The 26393-nt window shown below is 35.3% G+C and overlaps 2 protein-coding genes, 2 long non-coding RNA genes and 1 pseudogene across 8 annotated transcripts; 3 read left to right on the forward strand and 2 right to left on the reverse strand.

Annotated features, from left to right (window-relative positions):
• Positions 1302-2182, forward strand: LOC110269012. The gene is made up of 2 exons (XR_002357874.1): positions 1302-1696; positions 2068-2182. It is a non-coding gene; the product is annotated as an uncharacterized LOC110269012 (long non-coding RNA).
• On the forward strand, positions 8238-10257 carry LOC107628496. Of its 2 annotated transcripts, XR_002357875.1 has the most exons (4): positions 8238-8303; positions 8737-9313; positions 9406-9471; positions 9687-10257. It is a non-coding gene; the product is annotated as an uncharacterized LOC107628496 (long non-coding RNA). The 2 variants fall into 2 exon arrangements; XR_002357876.1 differs by lacking the exons at positions 9406-9471; positions 9687-10257 and having other exon boundaries at positions 8737-9159; positions 9271-9313.
• LOC107627732 lies at positions 13525-16995 on the reverse strand (annotated as a pseudogene).
• On the reverse strand, positions 20723-23034 carry LOC107625839. Of its 4 annotated transcripts, none has more exons than XR_002357879.1 (5): positions 22735-23027; positions 22232-22352; positions 21277-21378; positions 21115-21194; positions 20723-20794 (listed from the first exon to the last, which is right to left on the reverse strand). XR_002357879.1 is itself a non-coding variant. In XM_016328568.2 (4 exons), exons 1-4 carry the CDS (start codon positions 22849-22851, stop codon positions 20782-20784), a joined length of 339 nt encoding a protein of 112 aa, XP_016184054.1. In that variant the 5' UTR covers positions 22852-23034; the 3' UTR covers positions 20723-20781. The 4 variants fall into 4 exon arrangements, 2 of the variants coding, with proteins under 2 accessions (XP_016184054.1, XP_016184055.1); XR_002357878.1 differs by having other exon boundaries at positions 22708-23026; XM_016328568.2 differs by lacking the exon at positions 22232-22352 and having other exon boundaries at positions 22708-23034.
• Positions 21374-22666, forward strand: LOC107625838 (cytochrome P450 93A2). The gene is made up of 2 exons (XM_016328567.2): positions 21374-21987; positions 22076-22666. Exons 1-2 carry the CDS (start codon positions 21421-21423, stop codon positions 22370-22372), a joined length of 864 nt encoding a protein of 287 aa, XP_016184053.1. The 5' UTR covers positions 21374-21420; the 3' UTR covers positions 22373-22666.

Genomic DNA, 26393 nt, shown 5'->3' on the forward strand with positions numbered 1-26393 from the left:
GCCTTTTTAACCTTCAACTTTGCAGACAAAGTCGATTTTTATGGGGAGGGTAATAATGTGCAAATGGGTCAAATACGGGTACAATTGGAAGATTATGATAATGAGAATAAAAATAATACTGTTAAAAAAAGTGAACACGTGACTAATGCTCCTGACCATGTGACTAGTGCCCCTGAAATTGTGACAACAAGAAAGAGCAAAATGAGCAAAAAAATACCTACAAAATTAAAGAATTACATCTTATAAAAAGGAAGAGAGTGTGCCACTTGCTTCCATGTGACTTCCATGGATTATTATTAAGCTTCCACCACAACAATTGTTATTACCATTTAATTTCTTCAAACACTTGTCCTCCATCAATGTAATGTAAGGAGATGGCGTTCACGTTGCAGAAATTACTATGCAAAAAATTTGCGTTAAACTTATATGACGCATTTTTAATATTCTAATTCTATTTTTTTAAATCCTAATTTTTAAAAAGTTGTTCAAAATTAGTTTATAGTAAAGTTTTTACTAATCATAATTTAATTTAGATCGGAATAAGCTAGGAATGGTATGTGGTCTCTTAAACATGTTTGGTTTTGTACTTGTATCTCTTTTGCTGAACAAAAGTATTAATGTTGTTGCAATCCCATGCTGATAGCAATATATGATTAATCTGGAAATAGATTTCCTCCATTTTTTTTACTGGACAGAATAAAGTGTGATCTCTCACCTTTAATTCTATAAGTGGAACTAGAAATTAATAAGAGAGAACAATAAATGGTGAAATCAAACACTGGACACTATTCAATTTTTTTTCCACCGGAGAGGATCCACTCTCGATTAATCTCTCCACTATTGCGGCAATATTAACCTTTTCTGGCTTTTCATTGTTTCATACCATTGTAATCAGCATTTCCTTGTCCCTTTTGCCACAAATATTCATGCGCATCCCCAGTTGTTATCTTCATGCTTATTATGGCCTCAAATTACCCTTCTTTATATATATGTATATTATATATGTTAGATTTTGCTCACGCAGTTTCAAGTTGAAGGTCTTCTTCCCTCTTTTCTCGGCCGAGGTGATAAATAATTGTAGTCTTGCAAAAGTGACAATTATAAGATCTGGACCACTAAATTGCAAATAAATAAAGTTTACTTATTCATCCCTATACTAAAAGGTGTTTGCTTTAGTACGATAATAAATACGTATAGAGATATTTAAAATATAGACAAATAATAATTAATCATATAGAATTTATTTTTCACATCAGCATAAATTTAAATAATTTAAAAATAAAACAACATTGATTGATTATTCATGTACAATCAATAATATTTATACTCTTCCATAAATTTCTGATGATCATTTATACAAAAAAAAAGAGCACATCTAAAGAACAAAAAAAAATTCAGAAGAACTGTTCTAGTGTTCTTATCTTTTCTGAGTTTTTTTACATCTCTCTCAAAGAATGTTTCTCTCTCAATTGTCAGACTAAAACTCTCTCTTCTTTCTCACACTAGCCCACTACAGTCTCTTTCAGTCTCATTCGAATCTCGTCTCAGTCACACTCGCCGACGTCTCCACGTGTCGCGGCCTTCCCTGGGATCCTCGTCGCCGGCGACAGAAGCAACTCGTCGGGTCGTCGTCGCTCGTCGTCTTCTGCTTTCGCGACCTCGCCGTCGCCGAGTCGCCGTAGACCGTAGTCAGTTGGTGAGTCCCTGCATCGTCGCTTCCCCTATTCCATCTTTTCCAGATTTTCCTTCTCCTTGTATTTTGAGATGATGTTGAATTGCTAACCAATTAATTTACTTTGTTTCTGATCTAAATGTTGCTGTAAATCATTGTCGGTAAAATCATTGTAATAATTCTCTTAAAATTGTTCATTTTATAATAATTGATTCAAAGAAGTTGTACCAACTTGATCTTGAAGAAGAAACAAATTATCTTTTGGAAAAGAGGAAGAAGAAGAAGAAGCCCTTTCCCAGTGGAGCTTCCACGGCACCTGCCAAATTTTTTGATGCTTTCACAGAATTCAATTGCAATACCGTATCTAATGCGTTTGTTTGTTTGTTGTGTTTCAGGTATTTCTAGAAATTCTTTGCACAAGAGGCGCACCACTGGTGGAAAGAAGAAGGTTTGTAGTTTGGAGGAAGAAGAGAAAGTATGCTTTCACTCTCTTTTTCAATTCTCTGTTTTTCTTAATTTTTTTTCCGAAGTGCCTTAGTTTCTCTTAGTTTCAAAACCAAATCCTTCCGAATTTCAACCCTCGTCTGAATTTCAACCCAAATCCTCTGTCCGTGATCTAGCGAAGTGGGAGAGCGAGAATATAAGGATTCTTTGTGGCGATGAGGTCGAAGAAGGAATGGAGAATGGTGTGCGAGGAAATGGAGAAAAGCTTGCAATGAATGATGGAAACTACGAAGGAGGAACACTGGTTTTAACAGTGTGTGGCTTTGGTTTCGATGATTCCAATGGAAAGGGGAGAAAACATCAGCGTCACGGTTTCAAGTTTCAACTAGCTTGGAACAATAAAATCCTACCTTTGTTAGAACTCACCAAATCATGAAACAGCTTCTGATTGCGCGAAGGAGGCTGACGGCGAGACTCGAAGCAAGAAGACGACGAGTCCCAAGACCTGCTGCTTCTGCCGCCGGCGACGAAGAGCGCAACGAAGGCGCCCGACTATGTGCAAGACGATGACGAGACAGAGAGCAACGGCGACGCCACGGTGAGAAAGATGAGAGAGCCCGAGCTCCAGGGGGAGAGAGAGATACGAACAGGAGGGAGGAACTTGAGAAGATGAAGTGGGTTTCTGTCTTTCTGAAACCAGATTTCAGAAGGAATTTTTTATTTTTTTTTTTGTTTTTTAGATATATTTTTGTTTTGTTATTTAAATTATTTGAAAATATAATTTTTTTTTTTTTAATCAAAGATAGGAGAAAAAATAAAATATTCGAACCCGCAACCTCTTAATTGAGTATGGGGAGATTATGCCATTTGAGCTATTACTCATTGGCTTGAAAATATAAAATTAGGATGAGTTAAATTTTAAAATTTGAAAAAAAGAAGATCCACATGGTAATGGGTGGACGAAGAAGAGGAAAATTTCGGTGGCAAAAGTGAATCCAGACTGGTTACAGAGGAGTCTAATAGCGGACGACAAAGGCTATTGAATTTACTTCTTTAAAGTGCATGATTGCGAAGAATTTGCCTCAAGTTGTGCAAGTGCGAGAACTAGGAGCGTACAAAGCACTCCTGACTTTTGATAGTGTCTTGAATGCAAAAGAAGCTTACACGTTCAAAATGAACAACCTGTTGCAATTTTTTCAAAGTGTATGGAGATGGGATGAGGAGGAGCGCAGTGAAACTCGAAGGCTATGGTTAGAGTGCTTTGGTGTTCCTTTGCAAATGTGGTCAGCAGAAACATTCAAGATAATAGGAAGCTAATGGAGATAAGTTGTCGGGTGTGACAAAGCCACGGAATCATACCTCTCATTCAGCATGAAACGGGTGCAACTTGATACCTGTATCATGGACATCATCAACGAGTGGATTCACGTCACAATTGGGACTAGCGGATTTGATGTCCTGGTTAAAGAGGTTGATCATGAGAGTTATGAAATGGAGTGCAAGCTTGCAGAGGTGGTTGAAAGCAATTCAAGCGCCATAGTACCGGTGGAAAGCAGAGATCCAGTGGTTGAGTTGGTGATGGCGGTGCCAAGAGAGGAAGAAACGGAGAAAGACAGAGTAGTAATTCCAGAGAATATTTTGAATGAATGGAGTAATTGCAATTCAATTTAAATTCGTGCAGCAAGAGACACTGATGATTCTAATTTAGAGAAAAGTGATGATTTTATGGGATATAATGATTTGATTATTAATGATGCTAAATCAGAAAAAATAATTAGTTGTGATTATGAGAACGGTAGGTTGAAGAAAAGGCATTTTTGGAGGAAAAAAGAAACCCAAAACATGCTTCTTAGAAGGCCCAATAATGATTTTTGTAATACTTGTGCCAAAGGAGAGAGCTTGGGCCTCATTTCCTTACTTGGAAGCCCAGCTCACGATGATGCTGCTAGAGGAGGTGGGCTCGTGAGTTCGGGTCAGGCAAGGGTGGACCGTGTTGTAGCCGCTCCAAATCATGTGTCATGCGCTGCGGTTCAACAACACTTTGAAGGGGAGATCTCTCTTCTGGACGGTGCACCTGATTCACGCAGCATGGGAAAGCTGAAGGCAGAGCTCCAAGCCGGCGAGCAGCGACGGGTTAGTGAAGGTGAGGATGCCGTCGGGCCTACAGCGGTGAATGCTTCTCGCGAGTGACAACCGTTGGGACGCCCCCTATGGAACCAGTATCATCGCCTGGGTACCGCTCATCGCTGGCAATGACGGGGCTACGCTCTTCAATGGATGGTGGGCTTGACGAGGAAGCGGCGTTGAGGTGTTTCGTGCGTGGAAAAAGTGTCGCGAGCTCCCAAGATGGTCTGATTAGAGGTGGAGAAGACGCACTTGGAGGCTGCCCGATCTTGAATGATGCAGGGATTGATGGAGGCAAAATCGGGACTGGGATTGTGGTGGACATTGGCGTTGGAATGCCGGGAAACAATGATGGAAACGCGTTGGAACGGGAGGAACAGATGCTGGAAAAAGGAGGACTTGGGAGTTGGCTATTGAATCAGGAGCCGTGCAGTACAACGATGAATATGATATCATGGCAATTCTTCAAGAACAGAATGAAACATTAGCTCAAAAGGGGAGATTAACGAAGAAGAAAGTAAAGGCACGAAGATGCAGACCCAAGAATCTCATAAAGGTGTGTAAAACAGTATTAAAATGATTTTTAGCTCTTAGAATATTAGGGGGTTACGGGGTGTTAAAAATTAAGTATGGTGAAAGAATTAAAAAAGAAGCAAAAAGTGAATATGCTAGGTTTGGTTGAAACTAAGATGAAGTTGTAACTAAGTTTGATATAGTACGTATTTGGGAGAGTGATACTGGGGGGGTGGGAGTGAGTAAGGTCGGAAGGCACATCTGGGAGTCTGTTATTAATGTAGGATGACATCATGTTTAAAATGAATTAGTGTTACAAAAGGGAGAGATAGTTATGTGTTGAAGGAGTGCTTTTAAAAAATGAGTTCAATTGTGCGTTTTGTTTAGTATATGGTACTCTTATTAGGATTGAGAAACTGGCTGTGTGGGATGAACTGAGCTTTATAGCTGGGTTATGTCAAGGTCTGATGTACTTCATGGGAGACTTTAATGAGGTTATACAAGTTGAAGAGAGGAAAGGTCAGGACAGGTTAACAGCGTCGACAGAACAGTTCAAGGATTGGATTCAAGATATGCAGTTAGTGGACTTACCGTCGAACGATCGAAAATATACATGATTTAGAGGCCGCTCCTGCAGTTGTATTGATAGAGTGGTCTATTGAGTGTAGATTGGCTTGAGAAGTTTCCGAAAACTCGATTAAAAGGTGGAATGAGAGGTTTGTCAGATCACTGCCTGATTATAGTTGAGGACTCAAAATTCAGCGGTGGTGTGAATGGCTATCCGACTTTGGGAGGCTGTGGTCTATTCCGAGTTCACTGAAATAATATTTCTAGAGCTGGACAGGAGTCATCAGGAGGAAGGAGGAGCGAAACAAGTGGCTCATATGTTTCTTTGCAGTTATTTGAAATGTTTAGCTAGAGAAGAATGGGCAGATCTTTAATAACAAGGAAGCCGGAGTGGAAGAGGTGTTTCACAAAATCTTGACCAGTTACAGAGAATAGTGTAGTTTGGATCTCTATTGTTATTGATGGCAATGCCAGAGATAACACTAGAGATTGTTTTCAGATTTTTTCGTTGGATATTAGTGTTTTAAACTCTGTTTGAGACTTTGTCGCTCCACTTTATTGTGTTGAGCTCGCTAATTATAAAAAAAGAAAAAAATATATGAAAACATTGATGTAGAGAAAGGAACAATTAATTATTTATTTTAGTTTAAAAATGTGAAAAACTAGCAAGTAATACAAATCCACAAACCCCAATAGTTATTGTTTTTATTGACAAGGTGACCATGTTTACAAGCAAAAAACGAAAAAGGAAAAAAAAAGAAAAAAACTGAGAAAGGAAGTCCAAAACTTTTTCTCTCATTCGTATAATCCAATTTCTCTTCCTCCTTTGCAGTCTACAATCTGAGTCTGCATTTCTGCATTCAACTTCTTCAAAAGAGAAGAGGATGCTTCTGTCTCAGAAGATTCACGAAGCTTTCAAGGGCACAGTTGAGAGGATCACGAGCGCTCGAACCGTCTCAGCCTTCAAATAGAAAGGAGTTCTCAGTGTCTCTGACTTCGTCACCGCCGGCGACAATCTCGTTGCCAAATGCCCCACTTGGTTCTGGTAAATTTTTCCCCTTTCTTTTTTTTTTTCATCCCAAAGATTTCATCTTTCTTAATTAGGGTCCCTGTTACACGATATTTCCGTTCCTCTAATGGCTATTCGTTATTTCCAAAATATTTATATTTTTTAATCTGCTTTCAAGCCTCAAAATTTTACCTCTCAGAAGGGTTTTGATCATGTTATATAGCTTTGGTCCTTGTAAAAAAGGGTTTGGGGTCATATGGGACTTTCCGGGATACGTATATTAACTAATAGCAAGCATTCGAAATTTTCATTCATTTGTGTTATGACAATTGCTAAAGCTCAAAATTAAGAGGTCTTTCTTTTTGTGTCCTCATTAATTGTTAATGTTCTGTTTTTCCATTGCATAATTGGGAATCAGGTGAGCCAAGCAAAAGGAAGCCATATTTGCCAGCGGATAAACAATTCTTAATTACTAGGAATGGTAAGAGTCGAGCTTGGGATGTATTTGTATGTCATACATCTTCTTTGTTCTTGTTATCTTCAGTCTAGTTTGAACTGTATTATGTTGCTCTTTCTGTCCTTAAAGCTAGAAAGTTATGATACCTGTATTTTCCTGAGGTTTCTCCTGAATTTGTTATCAATGGCTGTCCTCATTAATGCTGGTTTATGAAGTTGCTTAACACTTGATAGTGCCGTATTTGCGGAGAGCTACATTTGTTGAAGAAGAATATGAAGCGGCTGGAGGAGAAGTTCTACTTGATAATGAAGAAAATGATGGATGGCTAGCAACTCGTGAATAACCTAAAGGTATGTATGTTGTTGGAGGCATTATTCTAGGGTTGTGTTACATTGCCTTACACAAGCTTGGGGTTAGGTTAGTCCACTACTTAAAATAACCCCCACAATCTTAGTGCAATAATGGTTTTGTAGTATTGGCTTTTTACAAATATAGGCTTTTCCAAAGTTAGTTAGTATTATGTTCATTAAATGCAAGAGGTGAGGCAACAACATCGTAGATCGGTGTCAACGTCAGACTCTCATGTCGAGCTTCTGGGCGTGCCACAACCCCCATCTAATCATAAACTTCCACTTTTCTTTTCCTAAAACAAACTCTTACCAATTTTTTCCACCCTCGTCATCTATGTTTCGATCTGTGCTCATTGTTGAGACCAGATGTCGTTTCTGTGTTTCGTTGAATTCCCTAATTCTACTACTCCTTTTGACGAAAAAGAGAATGAATGATCAAGTTGCTCCATTGACATACTCACATAAGCATATTGGGTTGGCCAATCAATTCCTTTAATAATTCGTTTTCTACCTTGGAACTGCTCCCCTGCCCCCCACCCTCCACCCACCAGAACCACAATAAAAAAAAAACCCTTGACGGGCTTTCCATACTTGAATTAAGTTCTTTCCACTTGTGAGTGGCATACTAGCAAATGTTATGGTAGACAAGTAACCTTTTTTCCCTTGAATCCAGTGTGGCTAGCTCACCTCCAGTCTACAAAGACCTAAGGATTTATCTGCAAAATATTGAAATCTCCAAAATTTCAAATAAATTTTCAAGCTAATAACCAGAATTGAAATAATTATCATTGAAATTGAAATAAAATCCGTCCTATGGTTGTGAGCATGAGTTATGCATGTGTTTATAATACTTTTTTATACACGACTAGCATAACTCCCAAACTTGTGGGAGTAACAAAACAAGAGCTTCTATTCTATATCAATATATTGTGATTTGGTTCTAATCCCATTCCCTAATGCTCATACCTTACACCTTTATTACTTTTTATTTCTTTCTTTCAAGAAACCAAATCCGACGAGAAAGAGGATTTACCTTCTATGGAAAGCCTAGAAATCAGCAAAAAGGAACCTATTAAGCAAATTTCATTCTACATGGGAGGTGATGAGGAAGACGATATTCCGGATATGGTTGAGTTTGAAGAAACTGATAACATTGTTACAGATCCTGTAAGTTGGGTATCACTTTCTAGGAAAGCTAGATTGTTGTTTCTTAACTGTTATATAATTGTATTTGGACTAAAAAGTGAAATTTTATTGAATCACATGAAAGAGAACAAAATATGTATCGACTGTCATATGCAGATGTATTCTCATACTATGCTTGTTGTAAGAGTCTTTTCAGGTTGGTCTATCCTTGCAATATTTGTTGGAATTAAAATGATAGGTAGGATGTAGGCAATTACAACCTGAATGTGAGCTCTAACTCAATTTTTTATTTTAATACTTTTTATTTTTTATTTGCATAATTTGCAATAGTAATATATTATTTCAAATAATTCTCCACTAGTTTACTTATTTTTTTTATTAACTATATACTTTCGTTGTTTACTTGTTTAATACTGATTTAAGAAATGTGATTTTGTCATTGTTTACTCTTCAGTCTACATATCTAGTGGCTCATGAATCTGATGATGATAATATTCTACGAACCCGAACTTACGACGTCAGTATCACGTAAGATGAGTTTCAAACTTACAGTGTAACTTTTCTTGATTGCCATTTTGTTCCTGAACAAACTGCTACTTGTAATATCAGAGAAGACTGGGTATCTTTTCCTGACATATCACACAAGTGCTAAGATTTTTCTGAACAAACTGTTGGAGGATATTTATTCCTGACATATTTGTACTTCTCCTATTTTCTTTGTTGTATATTGTTCTTTCTGTCAGATAGAAAGGACAACCTATTTTGTATTTGAAACAAACAGTCTTTAGACAATAATTTGAATAGTTCTATTTGACTTGTTTGCAGGTATGATAAATATTATCAAACACCTCGAGTATAGCTTACCGGGTATGATGAGGTTTGTTTTCCACAAGATCTTCTTTTAACTATATATATTCATTCACTTTTGTCGATCTATAAGCCTACGATGAACCTACCAGGACAACTACTGTTTGCTTATTTTAAGTAGTGGATATAAATGATTTGAATATCCCGAACTGGGGGCTCAGGGGGTGGGTTGATAACAGTTCCTTAATCTTTTTTTTATTTTTATACCTTGGAAACTTAGTTCACTGGTTTATGATCCCATATTTCCATCTTGCAGTCAATGATGATTTTACAACAAGAACTTGTCGTTGAAGATGTTAGTCAGGACCATGCTCGCAAAACGGTGAGATATGACATGAATTGTTTATGTGAAGGATATTTTATCAAAATTCAATACGATGTTTATTTTTGGATGAATCATTTTGAGGTATAGATCATAATTACATGCTTAAAGGCTAAAACTATTAAGCTTAATACTTCCTATGTTTTTAACCCCTCTATTTATCAATTTATAAACTTATGTTAATACGTTATTATTCTAAAATGAAATATATACAGGTAACAATTGAGGACCACCCTCACTTGCCTTGTAAGCATGCATCTATTCATCCATGTCGACATGGAGCAATGATGAAGAAAATCATTGTTGTTTTGATGTCACGTGGGGTTGAGCCAAAAGTTGACAAGTAAGCCCTTTCTGTCCAAGATATTATTGCTTTCATAGAAACGTAATTAAAATCTTTCCCATGGTGATATAAACTGGATTTTTCTTTTAATAAATCTAAAGCAACATTGTCTGTAATTGTTTACAACATCCATACAAATATTGTTTTCTCATTAGCTTCACAATTTTTTATTTATTGCTTATGTAATTACTGGCTTTCAGATGGTGGAATATTTGATTATGGAATCTGCCTAAAGATTGTTTGTAGCATATAGTCAAGCATGCATCTGTTTTTTGTTCAACAGTCATTCACCCCTTTCCTAGTTTCTGTGGTTAATTATATTATGTTCCTCGAGATAGGGGCAATTTTATATGCTTGAGATGCCATATTGAATTCCAACATGTATGCTTATGCCTGTTAATTTTACTTCAACCGCTCCGTACGACTTGAATTCCCATATATAATGACTTGTTTTTATTCAAATTCGTGAGTTATGTAAGCTTTCAACTAGAACTTGATATGGTACTTCTAGATATGGTCCCTCTTAGCAATGCCTGACTTAGTATAATCACATTTTATTCCTTGGAGTGGCATAACTAAATATAAGTAATGTATTTGTGTAGGTACATGTTCTTATTCTTGAAGTTTATGGCATCTGTAATTCCAACTATTGAGTATGATTACACAATGGACTTTGATCTTGGTAGCTCCAGGAACAACTGACTAAGGTAACTGATTTTTTTTTTATTTTTCTTAGTATCATAACATGAATTTTTTTCTTTCATTCTTATATTTTTTTTAGATGGAAGCAGCATATTCAAGTATAACTGGGGAATATACTCCATTGTTGATTTCTCATTGGATCCAACATTGAAACACTTAGTCCTTTTATCTTGTTTTGTTGGTTTGTTGCACATGTATTCATATTGCGAATAAATGTTGCTATTGTTGCCAAGTGTACATGTCATGTAAATTACAGCCACATTAGTGTGGTTTGGTTACTGTTTTTGTATATATATAGCTAACTCTATATCACTCTATAATGAAATATATGGCAGCCAATGCTTATCGTTACGTTCTCCCTAACTTCTATTTTAAAAAAATTATAGATTTCATTAAGATAACAAGAGTTACAATTAGGACCACTTGAGTCGGCAGTAATAGAAGAAATAAGATTTTCCAACAAAAATTAACCTAGAGAGAATGATAATGAAATAGAAGTCACTACTCACTTGTGTGTAAATTACTCTTAAAATGTGCGGCAAAACTTGTAGATGATTTTGCTTAGTCGCTTGTGCTCTTTATGCATAGGAACTTGAGTGTTAAACGGTTTTTAAAAGCGAGTCACTTCCTTAATGTTGAGCTTGTTAAGCTATTATGTACGTTTTTGTAGTGAAATGTTGATTAGATTTGGACTTATAGCTTGATAGTTATATGACATTCAAGTTGAGTTATGTGAAAGATCACCCTCAAATATAGGACTAGCGAATTTTAGAGTTTAATTTTGATGTACTTACAGTATAAAAAGTTTTATACTAAGTTTTACACTTTATACTATCATCTAATCACATTAGTATTTTTGAATCATTTACGCGGATAATGTAAAAGGTTGTTATATTTACTAATATAACGTTACGTAATTGGATGTATATGTAAAAAAAAAACTATCTTATACTCACACTAAATCAAAATTAAATTCTTTAGAAATTGCTAATATCCCTTACCAAAAAATAACGTTATGTAATTGGTAAGGGATATTAGCAATTTCTTAAGAAATCAATTTTGATTTAATGTGAGTATAAGACAGTTTTATTTTTATCTTTTACACGTACATCCAATTACGTAACGTTATATTAGTAAATATAACAACCTTTTACTTTATCCGCGTAAATGATACAAAAATACTAATGTGATTAGATGACAGTATAAAGTGTAAAACTTAGTATAAAACTTTTTACACTGTAAGTACATCAAAATTAAACTCTAAAATTCGCTAGTCCTATATTTGAGGGTGATCTTTCACATAACTCAACTTAAATGTCATATAATTATCAAGCTATAAGTCCAAATCTAATCAACATTTCACTACAAAAGCGTACATAATAGCTTAACAAGCTCAACATTAAGGAAGTGATTCGCTTTTAAAAACCATGTAAGGTGACACATTTTGATCTTCATTTAACACTCAATTTCCTATGCATAAAGAGCACAAGCGACTAAGCAAAATCATCTATAAGTTTCACCGCACATTTTAAGTGAGATTACACACAAGTGAGTAGTGACTTCTATTTGATTATCATTCTCTTTAGGTTAATTTTTGTTGGAAAATCTCATTTCTTCTATTATTACCGACTCAAGTGGTCATAATTGTAACTCTTGTTATCTTAATGAAATCTATGATTTTTTTTTTTAAAATAGAAGTTAGGGGGTACGTAACGATAAACATTGGCTGCCATATATTTCATTATAGAGTGACATAGAGTTAGCTATATATGTACAAAAACAATAACCAAACCACACTAATGTGGCCGTAATTTACATGACATGTACACTTGGCAACAACAGCAAGGTTGATTCGCAATCTGAATACATGTGCAACAAAACAAGATAAAAGGACTGAGTGTTTCTGCATTGGATCCAATGAAAAATTAACAATGGAGTATATTCCCCTGTTATACTTGAATATGCTGCTACCATCTAAAAAAAAGAATATAAGAATGAAAGAAAAAAACCATGTTATGATACTAAGGAAAATAAATAAAAATTAGTTACCTTAGTCAGTTGTTGATGGAGCTACCAAAATCAAAGTCCAATGTGTAATCATACTCAATAGTTGGAATTACAAAGGCCATAGACTTCAAGAATAAGAACAGGTACCTACACAAATACATTACTTATATTTAGTTATGCTACTCCAAGAAATAAAATGTGATTATACTAAGTCAAGCATTGCTAAGAGGGACCAGATCCAGAAGCGTCGTACCAAGTTCCAGTTGAAAGCTTACACAACTCACGAATATGAATAAAAACAAGTCATTATTTATGGGAATTCAAGTCGTACGGAGTGGTTGAAGTAAAATTAACAGGCATAAGCATACATGTTGGAATTCAATATGGCATCTCAAGCATATAAAGTTGCCCCTATCTCAAGGAACATAATATAATTAACCACAGAAACTAGGAAAGGGGTGAATGACTGTTGAACAAAAAATAGATGCATGCTTGACTATATGCTACAAACAATCTTTAGGCAGATTCCATAATCAAATATTCCATCACCTGAAAGCCAGTAATTACATAAGTAATAAATAAAAAATTGTGAAGCTAATGAGGAAACAATATTTGTATGGATGTTGTAAACAATTATAGACAATGTTGCTTTAGATTTATTAAAAGAAAAATCCAGTTTATATCACCATGTGGAAGATCTTAATTACATTTCTTGAAAGCAATAATATCTTGGAAAGAAATGGCTTACTTGTCAACTTCTGGCTCAACCCCACGTGACATCAAAACATCAATGATTTTCTTCATCACTGCTCCATGTCGACATGGATGAATAGATGCATGCTTACCAGGCAAGTGAGGGCGGTCCTCAATTGTTACCTATATATATTTCATTTTAGAACAATAACGTATTAACATAAGTTTATAAATTGATAAATAGAGGGGTTAAAAACATAGGAAGTATTAAGCTTAATAGTTTTAGCCTTTAAGCATGTAACTATGATCTATACCTCAAAATGATTCATCCAAAAATAAATATCGTATTGAATTTTGATAAAATATCCTTCACATAAACAATTCATGTCATATCTCACCGTTTTGTGAGCATGGTTCTGACTAACATCTTCAACGACAAGTTCTTGTCGTAAAATCATCCTTGACTGCAAGATGGAAAGATGGGATCATAAACCAGTGAACTAAGTTTCCAAGGTATAAAAATGAAAAAAGAATAAGGAACTGTTATCAACCCACCCCCTGAGCCCCCAGTTCGGGATATTAACATCATTTATATCCACTACTTAAAATAAGCAAACAGTAGTTGTCCTGGTAGGTTCATCGTAGGCTTATAGACCGACAAAAGTGAATGAATATATATAGTTAAAAGATCTTGTGAAAAACAAACCTCATCATACCCGGTAAGCCATACTCGAGGTGTTTGATAATATTTATCATACCTACAAATAAGTCAAATAGAACTATTCAAATTATTGTCTAAAGACTGTTTGTTTCAAATACAAAATAGGTAGTCCTTTCTATCTGACAGAAAGAACAAGATACAAGGAAAATAGGAGAAATACAAATATGTTAGAAATAAATATCCTCCAACAATTTGTTCAGGAAAATCTTAACACTTGTGTGATATGTCAGGAAAAGATACCCAATCTTCTCTAATATCACAAGTAGCAGTTTGTTCAGGAACAAATGGCAATCAAGAAAAGTTACACTGTAAGTTTGAAACTCATCTTACGTGATACTGATGTCGTAAGTTCGGGTTCGTAGAATATTATCATCATCAGATTCATGAGCCACTAGATATGTAGACTAAAGAGTAAACAATGACAAAATCACATTTCTTAAATCAGTACTAAACAAGTAAACAACGAAAATATATAGTTAATAAAAAATAAGTAAACTAGTGGAGAATTATTTGAAACAATATATTACTATTACAAATTATGCAAATAAAAAATAAAAAGTATTAAAATAAAAAATTGAGTTAGAGCTCACATTCAGGTTGTAATTGCCTACATCCTACCTATCATTTTAATTCCAACAAATATTGCAAAGACAGACCAGCCTGAAAAGACTCTTACAACAAGCATAGTATGAGAATACATCTGCATATGACAGTCGATACACATTTCTGTTCTCTTTCATGTGATTCAATAAAACTTCACTTTTTAGTCCAAATACAGTTGTATAACAGTTAAGAAACAACAATCTAGCTTCCTAGAAAGTGATACCCAACTTACAGGGTCTGTAACAATGTTATCAGTTTCTTCAAACTCAGCTATATCCGAAATATCGTCTTCCTCATCACCTCTCATGTAGGATGAAATTTGCTTAATAGGTTCCTTTTTGCTGATTTCTAGCTTTCCATGGAAGGTAAATCCTCTTTCTCGTTGGATTTGGTTTCTTGAAAGAAAGAAATAAAAAGTAATAAAGGTGTAAGGTATAAGCTTCAGGGAATGGGATTAGAACAAAATCACAATATACTGATATAGAATAGAAGCTCTTGTTTTGTTACTCCCACAAGTTTGGGAGTTATGCTAGTCGTGTATAAAAAGGTATTATAAACACATGCATAACTCATGCTCATAACCATAGGATGGATTTTATTTCAATTTCAATGGTAATTATTTCAATTCTGGTTAGTAGCTTAAAAATTTATTTAAAATTTTGGAGATTTTAATATTTTGCAGATAAATCCTTAGGTCTTTGTAGGTTGGAGGTGAGCTAGCCACACTGGACTCAAGGGAAAAAAAGTTACTTGTCTACCAGGACATTTGCTGGTATGCCACTCACAAGTGGGAAGAACTTAATTCAAGTATGGAAAGCCCCTCAAGGATTTTTTTTTTTATTGTGGTTGTGGTGGGTGGAGGGTGAGGGGGAGGGGTGCAGTTCCAAGGTAGAAAACGAATTATTAAAGGAATTGATTGGCCAACCCAATATGCTTATGTGAGTATGTCAATGGAGCAACTTGATCATTCATTCTCTTTTTCGTCAAAAGGAGTAGTAGAATTAGGGAATTCAACGAAACATAGAAACGACATCTGGTCTCAACAATGAGCACAGATCGAAACATAGATGACGAGGGTGGAAAAAATTGGTAAGAGTTTGTTTTAGGAAAAGAAAAGTGGAAGTTTATGATTAGATGGGGGTTGTGGCACGCCCAGAAGCTCGACATGAGAGTCTGACGTTGACACCGATCTGTGATGGAAAGAAAGGTGGAAGTTTATGATTAGATGGGGGTTGTGGCACGCCCAGAAGCTCGACATGAGAGTCTGACGTTGACACCGATCTGTGATGCTGTTGCCTCACTACTTGCATTTAATGAACATAATACTAACTAACTTTGGAAAAAGCCTATATTTGTAAAAAACCAATACTACAAAACCATTATTGCACTAAGATTGTGGGGGTCATTTTAAGCAGTGGACTAACCTAACCCTAAGCTTGTGTAAGGCAATGTAACACAACCCTAGAATAATGCCTCCAGCAACATACATACCTTTAGATTTTCCATGAGTTGCTAGCCATTTATCATTTTCTTCATCATCAAGTAGAACTTCTCCTCCATCCGCTTCATATTCTTCTTTAACAGATGCAGCTCTTCGCAAACACGACACTGTCAAGTGTTAAGCAACTTCGTAAACCAACATTAATGAGGACAGCCATAGATAACAAATTCAAGAGAAACCTCAGGAAAATACAGGTATCATAACTTTCTAGCTTTAAGGACAGAAAGATCAACATAATACAGTTCAAACTAGACTGAAGATAACAAGAACAAAGAAGATGTATGACATACAAATACATCCCAAGCTCGACTCTTACCATTCCTAGTAATTAAGAATTGTTTATCTGCTGGCAAATATGGCTTCCTTTTGCTTGGCTCACCTGATTCCCTATTATGCAATGGAAAAACAAAACATTCAAATTTATTAGGGCACAAAAAGAAGGACCTCTTAATTTTGAGCTTTAGCAATTGCCATAACACAAATTAATGAAAATTTCCAATGCTTGCTATTAGTTAATATACGTACATGATTCAAATCATCCCGAAAAGTCCCATATGACCCCAAACCCTTTGTTACAAGGACCAAAGCTATATAACTTGATCAAAACCCTTCTGAGAGGTAAAATTTTGAGGCTTGAAAGAAGATTAAAAAATATAAATATTTTGGAAATAACGAATAGCCATTAGAGGAACGGAAACATCGTGTAACGGGGACCCTAATTAAGAAAGATGAAATCTTTGGGATGAAAAAAAAAGAAAGGGGAAAAATTTACCAGGACCAAGTGGGGCATTTGGCAACGAGATTGTCGCCGGCGGTGACGAACTCGGAGACACTGAGAACTCCTTTCTCTTTGAAGGCTGAGACGGTTCGAGTGCTCGTGATCCTCTCTACTGTGCCCTTGAAAGCTTCGTGAATCTTCTGAAACAGAACCATCCTTTTCTCTTCTGAAAAAATTGAATGCAGAAATGTAGACTTAGATTGCAAACTGCAAAGGAGGAAGAGGAATTGGATTATACGAATGAGAGAAAAAGTTTTGGACTTCCTCTCTCAATTTTTTTCTTTTTTTTTCCTTTTTCGTTTTTTGCTTGTAAACACGATCACCTTGTCAATAAAAACAATAACTATTGGGGTTTGCGGATTTGCATTACTTGCTGTTTTTTCACATTTTTAAACTAAAATAAATAATTAATTGTTCCTTTCTCTACATCAATATTTTCATATGTTTTTTTCTTTTTTTTTTTTTGAATTAGCGAGCTCAACATAATAAAGTGGAGCGATAAAGTCTCAAACAAAGTTTAAAACACTAATATCCAACAAAAAACCTGAAAACAATCCCTAGTGTTATCTCTGGCATTGTCATTAACAACAAAAGGGATCCAAACTACATTCTCTGTAACTGGTCAAGATTTTGTGAAACACCTCTTCCATTTCGACTTCCTTGTTATTAAAGATCCGCTCGTTCTTCTCTAGCTAAACATTTCAAATAATTGCAAAGAAACATATGAGCCACTTGTTTCGCTCCTCCTTCCTCCTGACGACTCCTGTCCAACTCTCGAAATGTTATTTCAGTGAACATGGAATAGACCACAGCCTCCCAAAGTCAGATAGCCATTCACACCACTGCTGAATTTTGAGTCCTCAACTATAATTAGGCAGTGATCTGACAAACCTCTCATTCCACCTTTTAATCGAGTTTCTGGAAACTTCTCAAGCCAATCTACACTCAATAGATCACTCTATTAATACGACTGCAGGAGCAACCTCTAAACCATGTATATTTTCGATCATTCAACGGTAAGTCCACTAACTACATATCTTGAATCCAATCCTTGAACTCTTCTGCCGACACTATTAACCTGTCCTGACCTTTTCTCTCTTCAACCTGTATAACCTCATTAAAGTCTCCCATGAAGCACATCAGACCTTGACATAACCCAGCTATAAAGCTCAGTTCATCCCACACAACCATTTTCTCAATCCTAATAAGAGCACCATATACTAAACAAAACGCACAATTGAACTCATTTTTTAAAAGCACTCCTTCAACACATAACCATCTCTCCCTTTTGTAACACTAATTCATTTTAAACATGATGTCATCCTACATTGATAACAGACTCCCAGATGTGCCTTCCGACCCTACTCACTCCCACCCTACAGTATCACTCCCCAAATACGTACTATATCAAACTTAGTTACAAATTGCATCTTAGTTTCAACCAAACCTAGCATATTCACTTTTTGTTTCTTTTTTAATTCTTTCACCATACTTAATTCTCTAACACCCCGTAACCCCCTAATATTCTAAGAGCTAAAAATCATTTTAATACTATTTTATACACCTTTTTGAGATTCTTGGGTCTGCATCTTCGTGCCTTTTCTTTCTGCTTCATTAATCTCCTCTTTTGAGCTAATGTTTCATTCTGTTCTTGAAGAATTGCCATGATATCATATTTGTCGTTGTACTGCACGGCTCCTGATTCAATAGCCAACTCCCAAGTCCTCCTTTTTCCAGCATCTGTTCCTCCCGTTCCAACGCGTTTCCATCACTATTTCCCGGCATTCCAACGCCAATGTCCACCACAATCCCAGTCTCGATTCTGCCTCCATCAATCCCTGCATCATTCAAGATCGGGCAGCCTCCAAGTGCGTCTTCTCCACCTCTAATCAGACCATCTTGGGAGCTCGCGACACTTTTTCCACGAACGAAATACCTCACCACCGTTTCCTCGTCAAGCCCACCATCCATTGAAGAGCGTAGCCCCGTCATTGCCAGCGATGAGTGGTACCCAGGCGATGATACTGGTTCCATAGGGGGCGTCCCAACGGTTGTCACTCGCGAGAAGCATTCACCGCTGCAGGCCCGACGGCATCCTCACCTTCACTAACCCGTCGCTGCTCGCCGGCTTGGAGCTCTGCCTTCAGCTTTCCCATGCTGCGTGGATCAGGTGCACCGTCCAGAAGAGAGATCTCCCCTTCAAAATGTTGTTGAACCGCAGCGCATGACACATGATTTGGAGCGGCTACAACACGGTCCACCCTTGCCTGACCCGAACTCACGAGCCCACCTCCTCCAGCAGCATCATCGTGAGCTGGGCTTCCAAGTAAGGAAATGAGGCCCAAGCTCTCTCCTTTGGCACAAGTATTACAAAAATCATTATTGGGCCTTCTAAGAAGCCTGTTTTGGGTTTCTTTTTTCCTCCAAAAATGCCTTTTCTTCAACCTACCGTTCTCATAATTACAACTAACTGTTTTTTCTGATTCAGCATCATTAATAATCAAATCATTATATCCCATAAAATCATCACTTTTCTCTAAATTAGAATCATCAGTGTCTCTTGCTGCACGAATTTGAATTGAATTGCAATTACTCCATTCATTCAAAATATTCTCTGGAATTACTACTCTGTCTTTCTCCGTTTCTTCCTCTCTTGGCACCGCCATCACCAACTCAACCACTGGATCTCTGCTTTCCACCGGTACTATGGCGCTTGAATTGCTTTCAACCACCTCTGCAAGCTTGCACTCTATTCCATAACTCTCATGATCAACCTCTTTAACCAGGACATCAAATCCGCTAGTCCCAATTGTGACGTGAATCCACTCGTTGATGATGTCCATGATACAGGTATCAAGTTGCACCCGTTTCATGCTGAATGAGAGGTATGATTCCGTGGCTTTGTCACACCCGACAACTTATCTCCATTAGCTTCCTATTATCTTGAATGTTTCTGCTGACCACATTTGCAAAGGAACACCAAAGCACTCTAACCATAGCCTTCGAGTTTCACTGCGCTCCTCCTCATCCCATCTCCATACACTTTGAAAAAATTGCAACAGGTTGTTCATTTTGAACGTGTCAGCTTCTTTTGCATTCAAGACACTATCAAAAGTCAAGAGTGCTTTGTACGCTCCTAGTTCTCGCACTTGCACAACTTGAGGCAAATTCTTCGCAATCATGCACTTTAAAGAAGTAAATTCAATAGCCTTTGTCGTCCGCTATTAGACTCCTCTGTAACCAGTCTGGATTCACTTTTGCCACCGAAATTTTCCTCTTCTTCGTCCACCCATTACCATGTGGATCTTCTTTTTTTCCATTGTCCCTCTTCTCTTTCACATTTTTCTCTGGAACCCTTCGGCTTTCCTCTTGTTGAGGTTGAAGCTTAACAATATTCTGAGCGTCACCCGCCTCATGATCTCTCTTCCTGCTCTTTACTTCATTCGTACGTTGATACCTAACTTCTCCTACTGAAACAACCTTCTCTCGTAATCTCATTCTATTCATCTCCGCAATAGCCTTCATATCGCCACCCTTCGTTGTAGACCGAACGAACGCAAAAACGTATGTATTTCCATTTTTTGTTTTCGTGAGAGATAGATGTCATTTATACGTCTAGTCCAGTTGAACAAGTGGTATAACTCCCTCTTTGATATATCTTCAGGAAGATGATCTACAAAAATAGAGAATGATTCCTTTTTCAAACGACAATACTCTTCTCGATTTCAAACCCTCGTATCTCTACTAAATTGTCTAGTTCTACCCCTCCCGGTGTTTTCCACTCCTCTCGCTCTCTCACCATAGTCGCTCTCACCCTTGTTCTTCATATTTTTTTTTCTAAATTATTACTTTATTAGTAAACAAAGCGAGAGTGAGTTTTTTTCAACCGAGAGTCAGCTTTTTTCTAAAAAATCACTCCCACCACTTTCTTCATCAAAATCTGAAAAGATTTTTGTATGATTCTACATACTTTGCCTGAAAATAAGCTTACATATATTTGTCAGTGCATAAAAGAATCGTGCATAATAACAAAAATCACAGCTTCAATGCCATATTAATGCACAAACATGTTTTAAAATGGCATTTGGTGCACCATACTGGATGTAGCTTTTCTAGCTAGTCACTAAAGTAACATTCACTTTGCTTTCATATATGCAACAATCATATACACTTGCAAAACAATACTACATCAAATGTGAAATTGGGTAGAAATTCAAGAGTCACAAACATAGATTTCTGGTGCTGAAACTATTTTCTCTGTCCCTAATAATGCAACCAAATACTTTGACCGTTACCCGGACTTGGTTGCTTTGGAGAAATGTGATTTAGTTTCCTCAGATTTAGCACCCCATTTTCTCTCTTTCCGTTCCTGGATCTGTTAGGAAATTGATTGAAAATCTCAGAAAAACTCTTCCAAAGGAAGGAAAAAAATACACTATAATGCTTGTCCAAATTACCTTGCGTATGTTGGTAAGAAGTTTCATATGTTCTTCGGGTATGACATCTTTAACAGCACCCTGTCCACACTTTGTGACAAGCATTCCCAAGAGAAGTTTAACCTGCAAAGAATTTGAATGTGTTAGCACTTGGCAGTTTACAGCATGAACAAGCACCATTATCCACAAAACAACAGTCATCCATTCATGAAGAAGATTTGCATGTCTGAACTTCTCGGAGGCGACACGCTAAACCAGCTTTTACCATTGAGGAGGCAAGAGACAGAGAGATTCTTGAGGTTATTGCTTAAGAGAGGGATGGCTGGTGAAGCTGTTGATGTTGGAGGAGAACTCTTGAAGCTTTCGAATAACGTTATCTCGAGGATGATCATGAGCAAGACCCATATGGAAAATGATGGTGAGGCTGAGGAGGTACGGAAGCTGGTGCAGGACACGGCAGAACTTACCGGGAAGTTTAATGCTTCGGATTTCATTTGGTTCCTCAAGAACTGGGACTTGCAAGGTATCAGAAAAAGGGTTGAGGAGATTCGGAACAGGTTTGATTCCTTGATGGAGAGAGTGATCAAGGAACATCAAGAGGAAAGGATGAAGAGGAAGAAGGAAGGAGAAGATGGTGAAATCAAAGACCTACTTGATATATTATTGGACATACATGAAGATGATAACTCTGAGATACGTTTGACTAAAGAGAACATCAAGGCCTTCATCTTGGTAAGTTTCAGATTCTCGTATATATAAAAATTATATCTAGAAGCATTAATTTTTGAACTTACCAATTTCATTTTCATCAATATTGCAGGACATATTTATAGCAGGAACAGACACTTCAGCATTAACTATAGAATGGGGTCTAGCTGAGTTGATAAATCATCCTCAAGTGATGGAGAGGGCAAGACAAGAGATTAAAACTGTGGTTGGAAATAATAGGATAGCAGAAGAATCAGACATTGTCAACCTTCCTTATCTTCAAGCAATACTCAAAGAAACACTGAGAATTCACCCAACAGGTCCAATGAAAGTTAGAGAGTTTGTTATAGCCTTTAGTCTCATTGACCACAACGGAAATAGAAGGCCATCTGCATGTCCACACACATAAGATCTCAAGCAATAACGTCAATTTGGGAAAAATATTCAGAATCAGTCTCCAAAAATTACTACAGCTGTAAATATGATCCAAAAGCAATAACATGAAATCAGTGATCCAAGTAAATATTAGAATCATCGATCAACAAGGGGATTATTCAAATCAACTACAAAGTTCTGTGCCATCATCTTGGTATTGGATATAGACAGAGGATTTGGGTTGAAATTCAGACGAGGGTTGAAATTTGGAAGGATTTGGTTTTGAAACTAAGAGAAACTAAGTTACTAAGGCACTTCGGAAAAAAAATTAAGAAAAACAGAGAATTGAAAAAGAGAGTGAAAGCATACTTTCTCTTCTTCCTCCAAACTACAAACCTTCTTCTTTCCACCAGTGGTGCGCCTCTTGTGCAAAGAATTTCTAGAAATACCTGAAACACAACAAACAAACAAACGCATTAGATACGGTATTGCAATTGAATTCTGTGAAAGCATCAAAAAATTTGGCAGGTGCCGTGGAAGCTCCACTGGGAAAGGGCTTCTTCTTCTTCTTCCTCTTTTCCAAAAGATAATTTGTTTCTTCTTCAAGATCAAGTTCTTCTGAATTTTTTTTTGTTCTTTAGATGTGCTCTTTTACTTTTTTTATATGAATGAACATCAGAAATTAGGATTTATGGAGGAGTATAAATATGATTGATAGTACATAAATATGGTTGATTTTTGAAGGTTCTACTTTTATGCCGTCTGTCATTTTAGCAAGCTCTGTGAAGTTGCTCCGTGAAATCCAAAGAACTCCCAGTTTAGGTCGTCATTTCCACTAGGCAAGTTCTTAGTTGCATGCAATTGGATTTATCCTTCTTTCTTCTTTAAGATTTTTCTTCATTTTTCGACCACGCACCGTTGAATGAATACCTTCAGTGTAGTGTTTTTGAGAAATCTCCACCTTTTATTATGCTGTCCTGTTTTTGGACATCTTTGTATTTCATTTTTTAATAATTAATGAAATATAACCTATTATCTTTGAAAAAAATGTTTTAATTTGTCCATATTTTTATTTATCAGTTGGTATAAATTTATCGTCGTATCGAAACAAACACACTTTCTTTAATGCATGATACTAAGCAAAATCATCAATTTGGAAACTTTAGTTTTGCATAATCAAAAATTCAAAAAGAACATTAAAATCCTGTTCTGGTCAAAGGATTTTGCTTTCCTCTCTTGTTTTTTTTTTTTTTTTCTTTTTGGTACATGGTTTTAGTTTACTTTTAGGATATTGAGGAGAAGTAATATTTACCTAAAAGCCCATATTTTTCAGTCTCAGTTACACATGTTTATTATAGGCCTAACCTAACTCACTGCATTAAACGATGTTGTGACTTGTGTCGGAAAAAAATAGTGTTGCGACTCATTTAAAAAAAAAACAGATGTTGTGATTTAGGCTTAGTACACTTTTTATCCAAAACATTATGGGCCAAATTAATATTTGTGACTGCTTATAAAAAATTTTGGGCCAAAGAGACATCTTAGACCCAAATAAATATTTTTTACCAGTTCACGTCAAAAGTTATTTTTTAAGAAATTATTTTTCAATTTAACCGAAAAAACAATAAAATTATTTTCCTATTGTGGCAAAAGATAAATTTCCCATGCACCTTTCTTTTCTTTTTTTCATCTTTTGTATTTTTTAAAATATGAAGTATTGGATATATGAAGATAGTTTCAATGCACAATTAAAATATTTTTTTAGAGAGATATTTGTCTTCACACTTAATTATTGTAAAGTTTGATGACAATACTCTTTTAAAATATAATAAAACTAATAAATTTATTAATTAACAATAATAAAAATTTTTAACTTTCTTAAACAAAAAAATTAAAAGTACACTTTTTATTTATTTATTTTTTGCTAGATTCACCAATAGAAGATTAGTATCTGAACTCTATCCACTCAACCCGTGGTGAAACTTGAAACAAAATTTTGGGGGGACCAGATAGAGGATAATTGTCAAGATGCTTTTAATATAGATCCCATTTAAATTCGTCTAATTTTATCTCTCTGGTTTAGGTGATATTGTCAAATTTAAAGCCGTTTTTCAGGGTCTCGTTCCAAAAAATTAAGGTCAAACTCATCAGATGTAACTTTTTGAACTTTTAAAGGTTGTATTTCACTTTTTTCGTGATTCATTAAAGTGGAAGAACTATCTACAGGTGTTGATATTATAAAAGTTATATGTTTTCCTTCTTAAATATTAACCTTCCTCTTAAAAAATGTATCAATTCTTTAATTTTTCATTATTATTTTATATAAAATTTGAATATATATCTTATAAAATATGTAAAGAAGAAGTTAGAAGGACAAATATTAAAATTTATAATTTTTATTGAATTTTTTTTAGCAATTTATACAAATACAATAATATTAATACTTATTGATTCTATTATTTTTTATCATATAAAAAATTAAATTAAATAAACAGTAAAATATAAAATAATATTAAATTAATTAAATAAAAAATATCTAATTTTTTATATTTAAACTTAAAGATAGAGGGAGTGTTGCTTATTGAATTTATTGGATACTTTAAGTCATAGTAAAATATTTAAGTCAATTGAACTATTTTTTATCTTTTAAAAAAGTACCACTAATTTTTTTATAAAAAATTTGGGGGGTCATGGCCCCCCTTGTCTGAACTAAGCTCTGTCCCTTATTGGGATTCCCGTTCTAAGGAGCTACCGAACAACTTCGCTGGAGTACAGCTTCAGGGTGTTATGTGTGATTTAGGCTGGGTTTTGGTAAAATTTTTTGAATTTTATTTTGTGTTGGTTAAATTAAAAAACTCAAGTGTTTAAGTTTGTGGCTCTTAAAATTTAGGGATGCTTTTTAAAGTATTTAAGAAAAAACTTTTTAAAGTTGGCTTATGCTTATTAAAATTAAAAAAAAATCTAATACAATAAATATTCAAAATTACCATTATTAATTATTAACACCAGATTTTATTTATTTTCTCACACATATTTTTTACCATTATAGTGCCATTAAAATCCTCATATATTTCTAATTTTTTAACCTAATCTTCACAAATTCTAACACAATCTTCATATATTTTTTATTTTTTAACCTAATCTTCACAATTTCAACACAAATACATCTCTATCACGTATTAGGTATGAACTTCTATCTATTTATATTATTTTTGTGTGTTGTTTTTGTATTTTTTAGTAAATTTTGTTTTTTTTTTTTGTTCTTTAAAATGTGAAGAAGGAGACCTAGTTTATTAAAACCAATCATAAAATTTTTCTATACCAACTTTATAAACATCAGTCAAAATTATAATAACAATATGTATGTGTATATGTAAATATAGATATATAATCATAAGAGTAGTTTATTTGAGTATTTATACTTATTAAAAATTATTTTTAACGTGAAAATAAAGTATTATAACTTTTAAAAAACTGACATAAGCTATTTTCGAAAAGTAACCGATCGAAAAGAATTGGAGCATCAATCACTGTTATATAGTAATGTTCTTTATGTTTTGTGGTTTATTTTGAAATCCCGAGGAAGGGTTCCTTACAATTTGAATTTCTCCAAAGAAATTGGATATTACAGAATAGTTAAAAAAAAAAAAGCTTCATGAGAATTCGAAAGATTATCCGAACGGGTACGTGGGTTGGATTATAGGATGGGGGCATAACTCAAGACCCAAAATAAAAATAATGGAGTGTACAAGAAAGGAGAAAAAAAAAATTACTCTTCAGTATTTCACAGTTTCAACAAATTTATCCTCGAGTTACTTGACTTGTCTTTATTAGGGAGTCAAATGACAATTCCTTCCGTCAACTCCTGTCATGGGTGAAATTCACATTAGTTTCTCAGCTTGTGAATAGTTGTGACTTTTTCAATGAATTTTAAATTTAAATCTTATCAATATACATATTGTTTTCTTGAGGAAACGTACTCAAAAAACATCCTTTTGTCAAATAATATAATGATTTAATACAAAAAGTATTATCATTATTATTTTACTATTTTA

The sequence above is a fragment of the Arachis ipaensis genome, chromosome B02, assembly GCF_000816755.2.
Source record: "Arachis ipaensis cultivar K30076 chromosome B02, Araip1.1, whole genome shotgun sequence".
Lineage (NCBI taxonomy): Eukaryota > Viridiplantae > Streptophyta > Magnoliopsida > Fabales > Fabaceae > Arachis > Arachis ipaensis.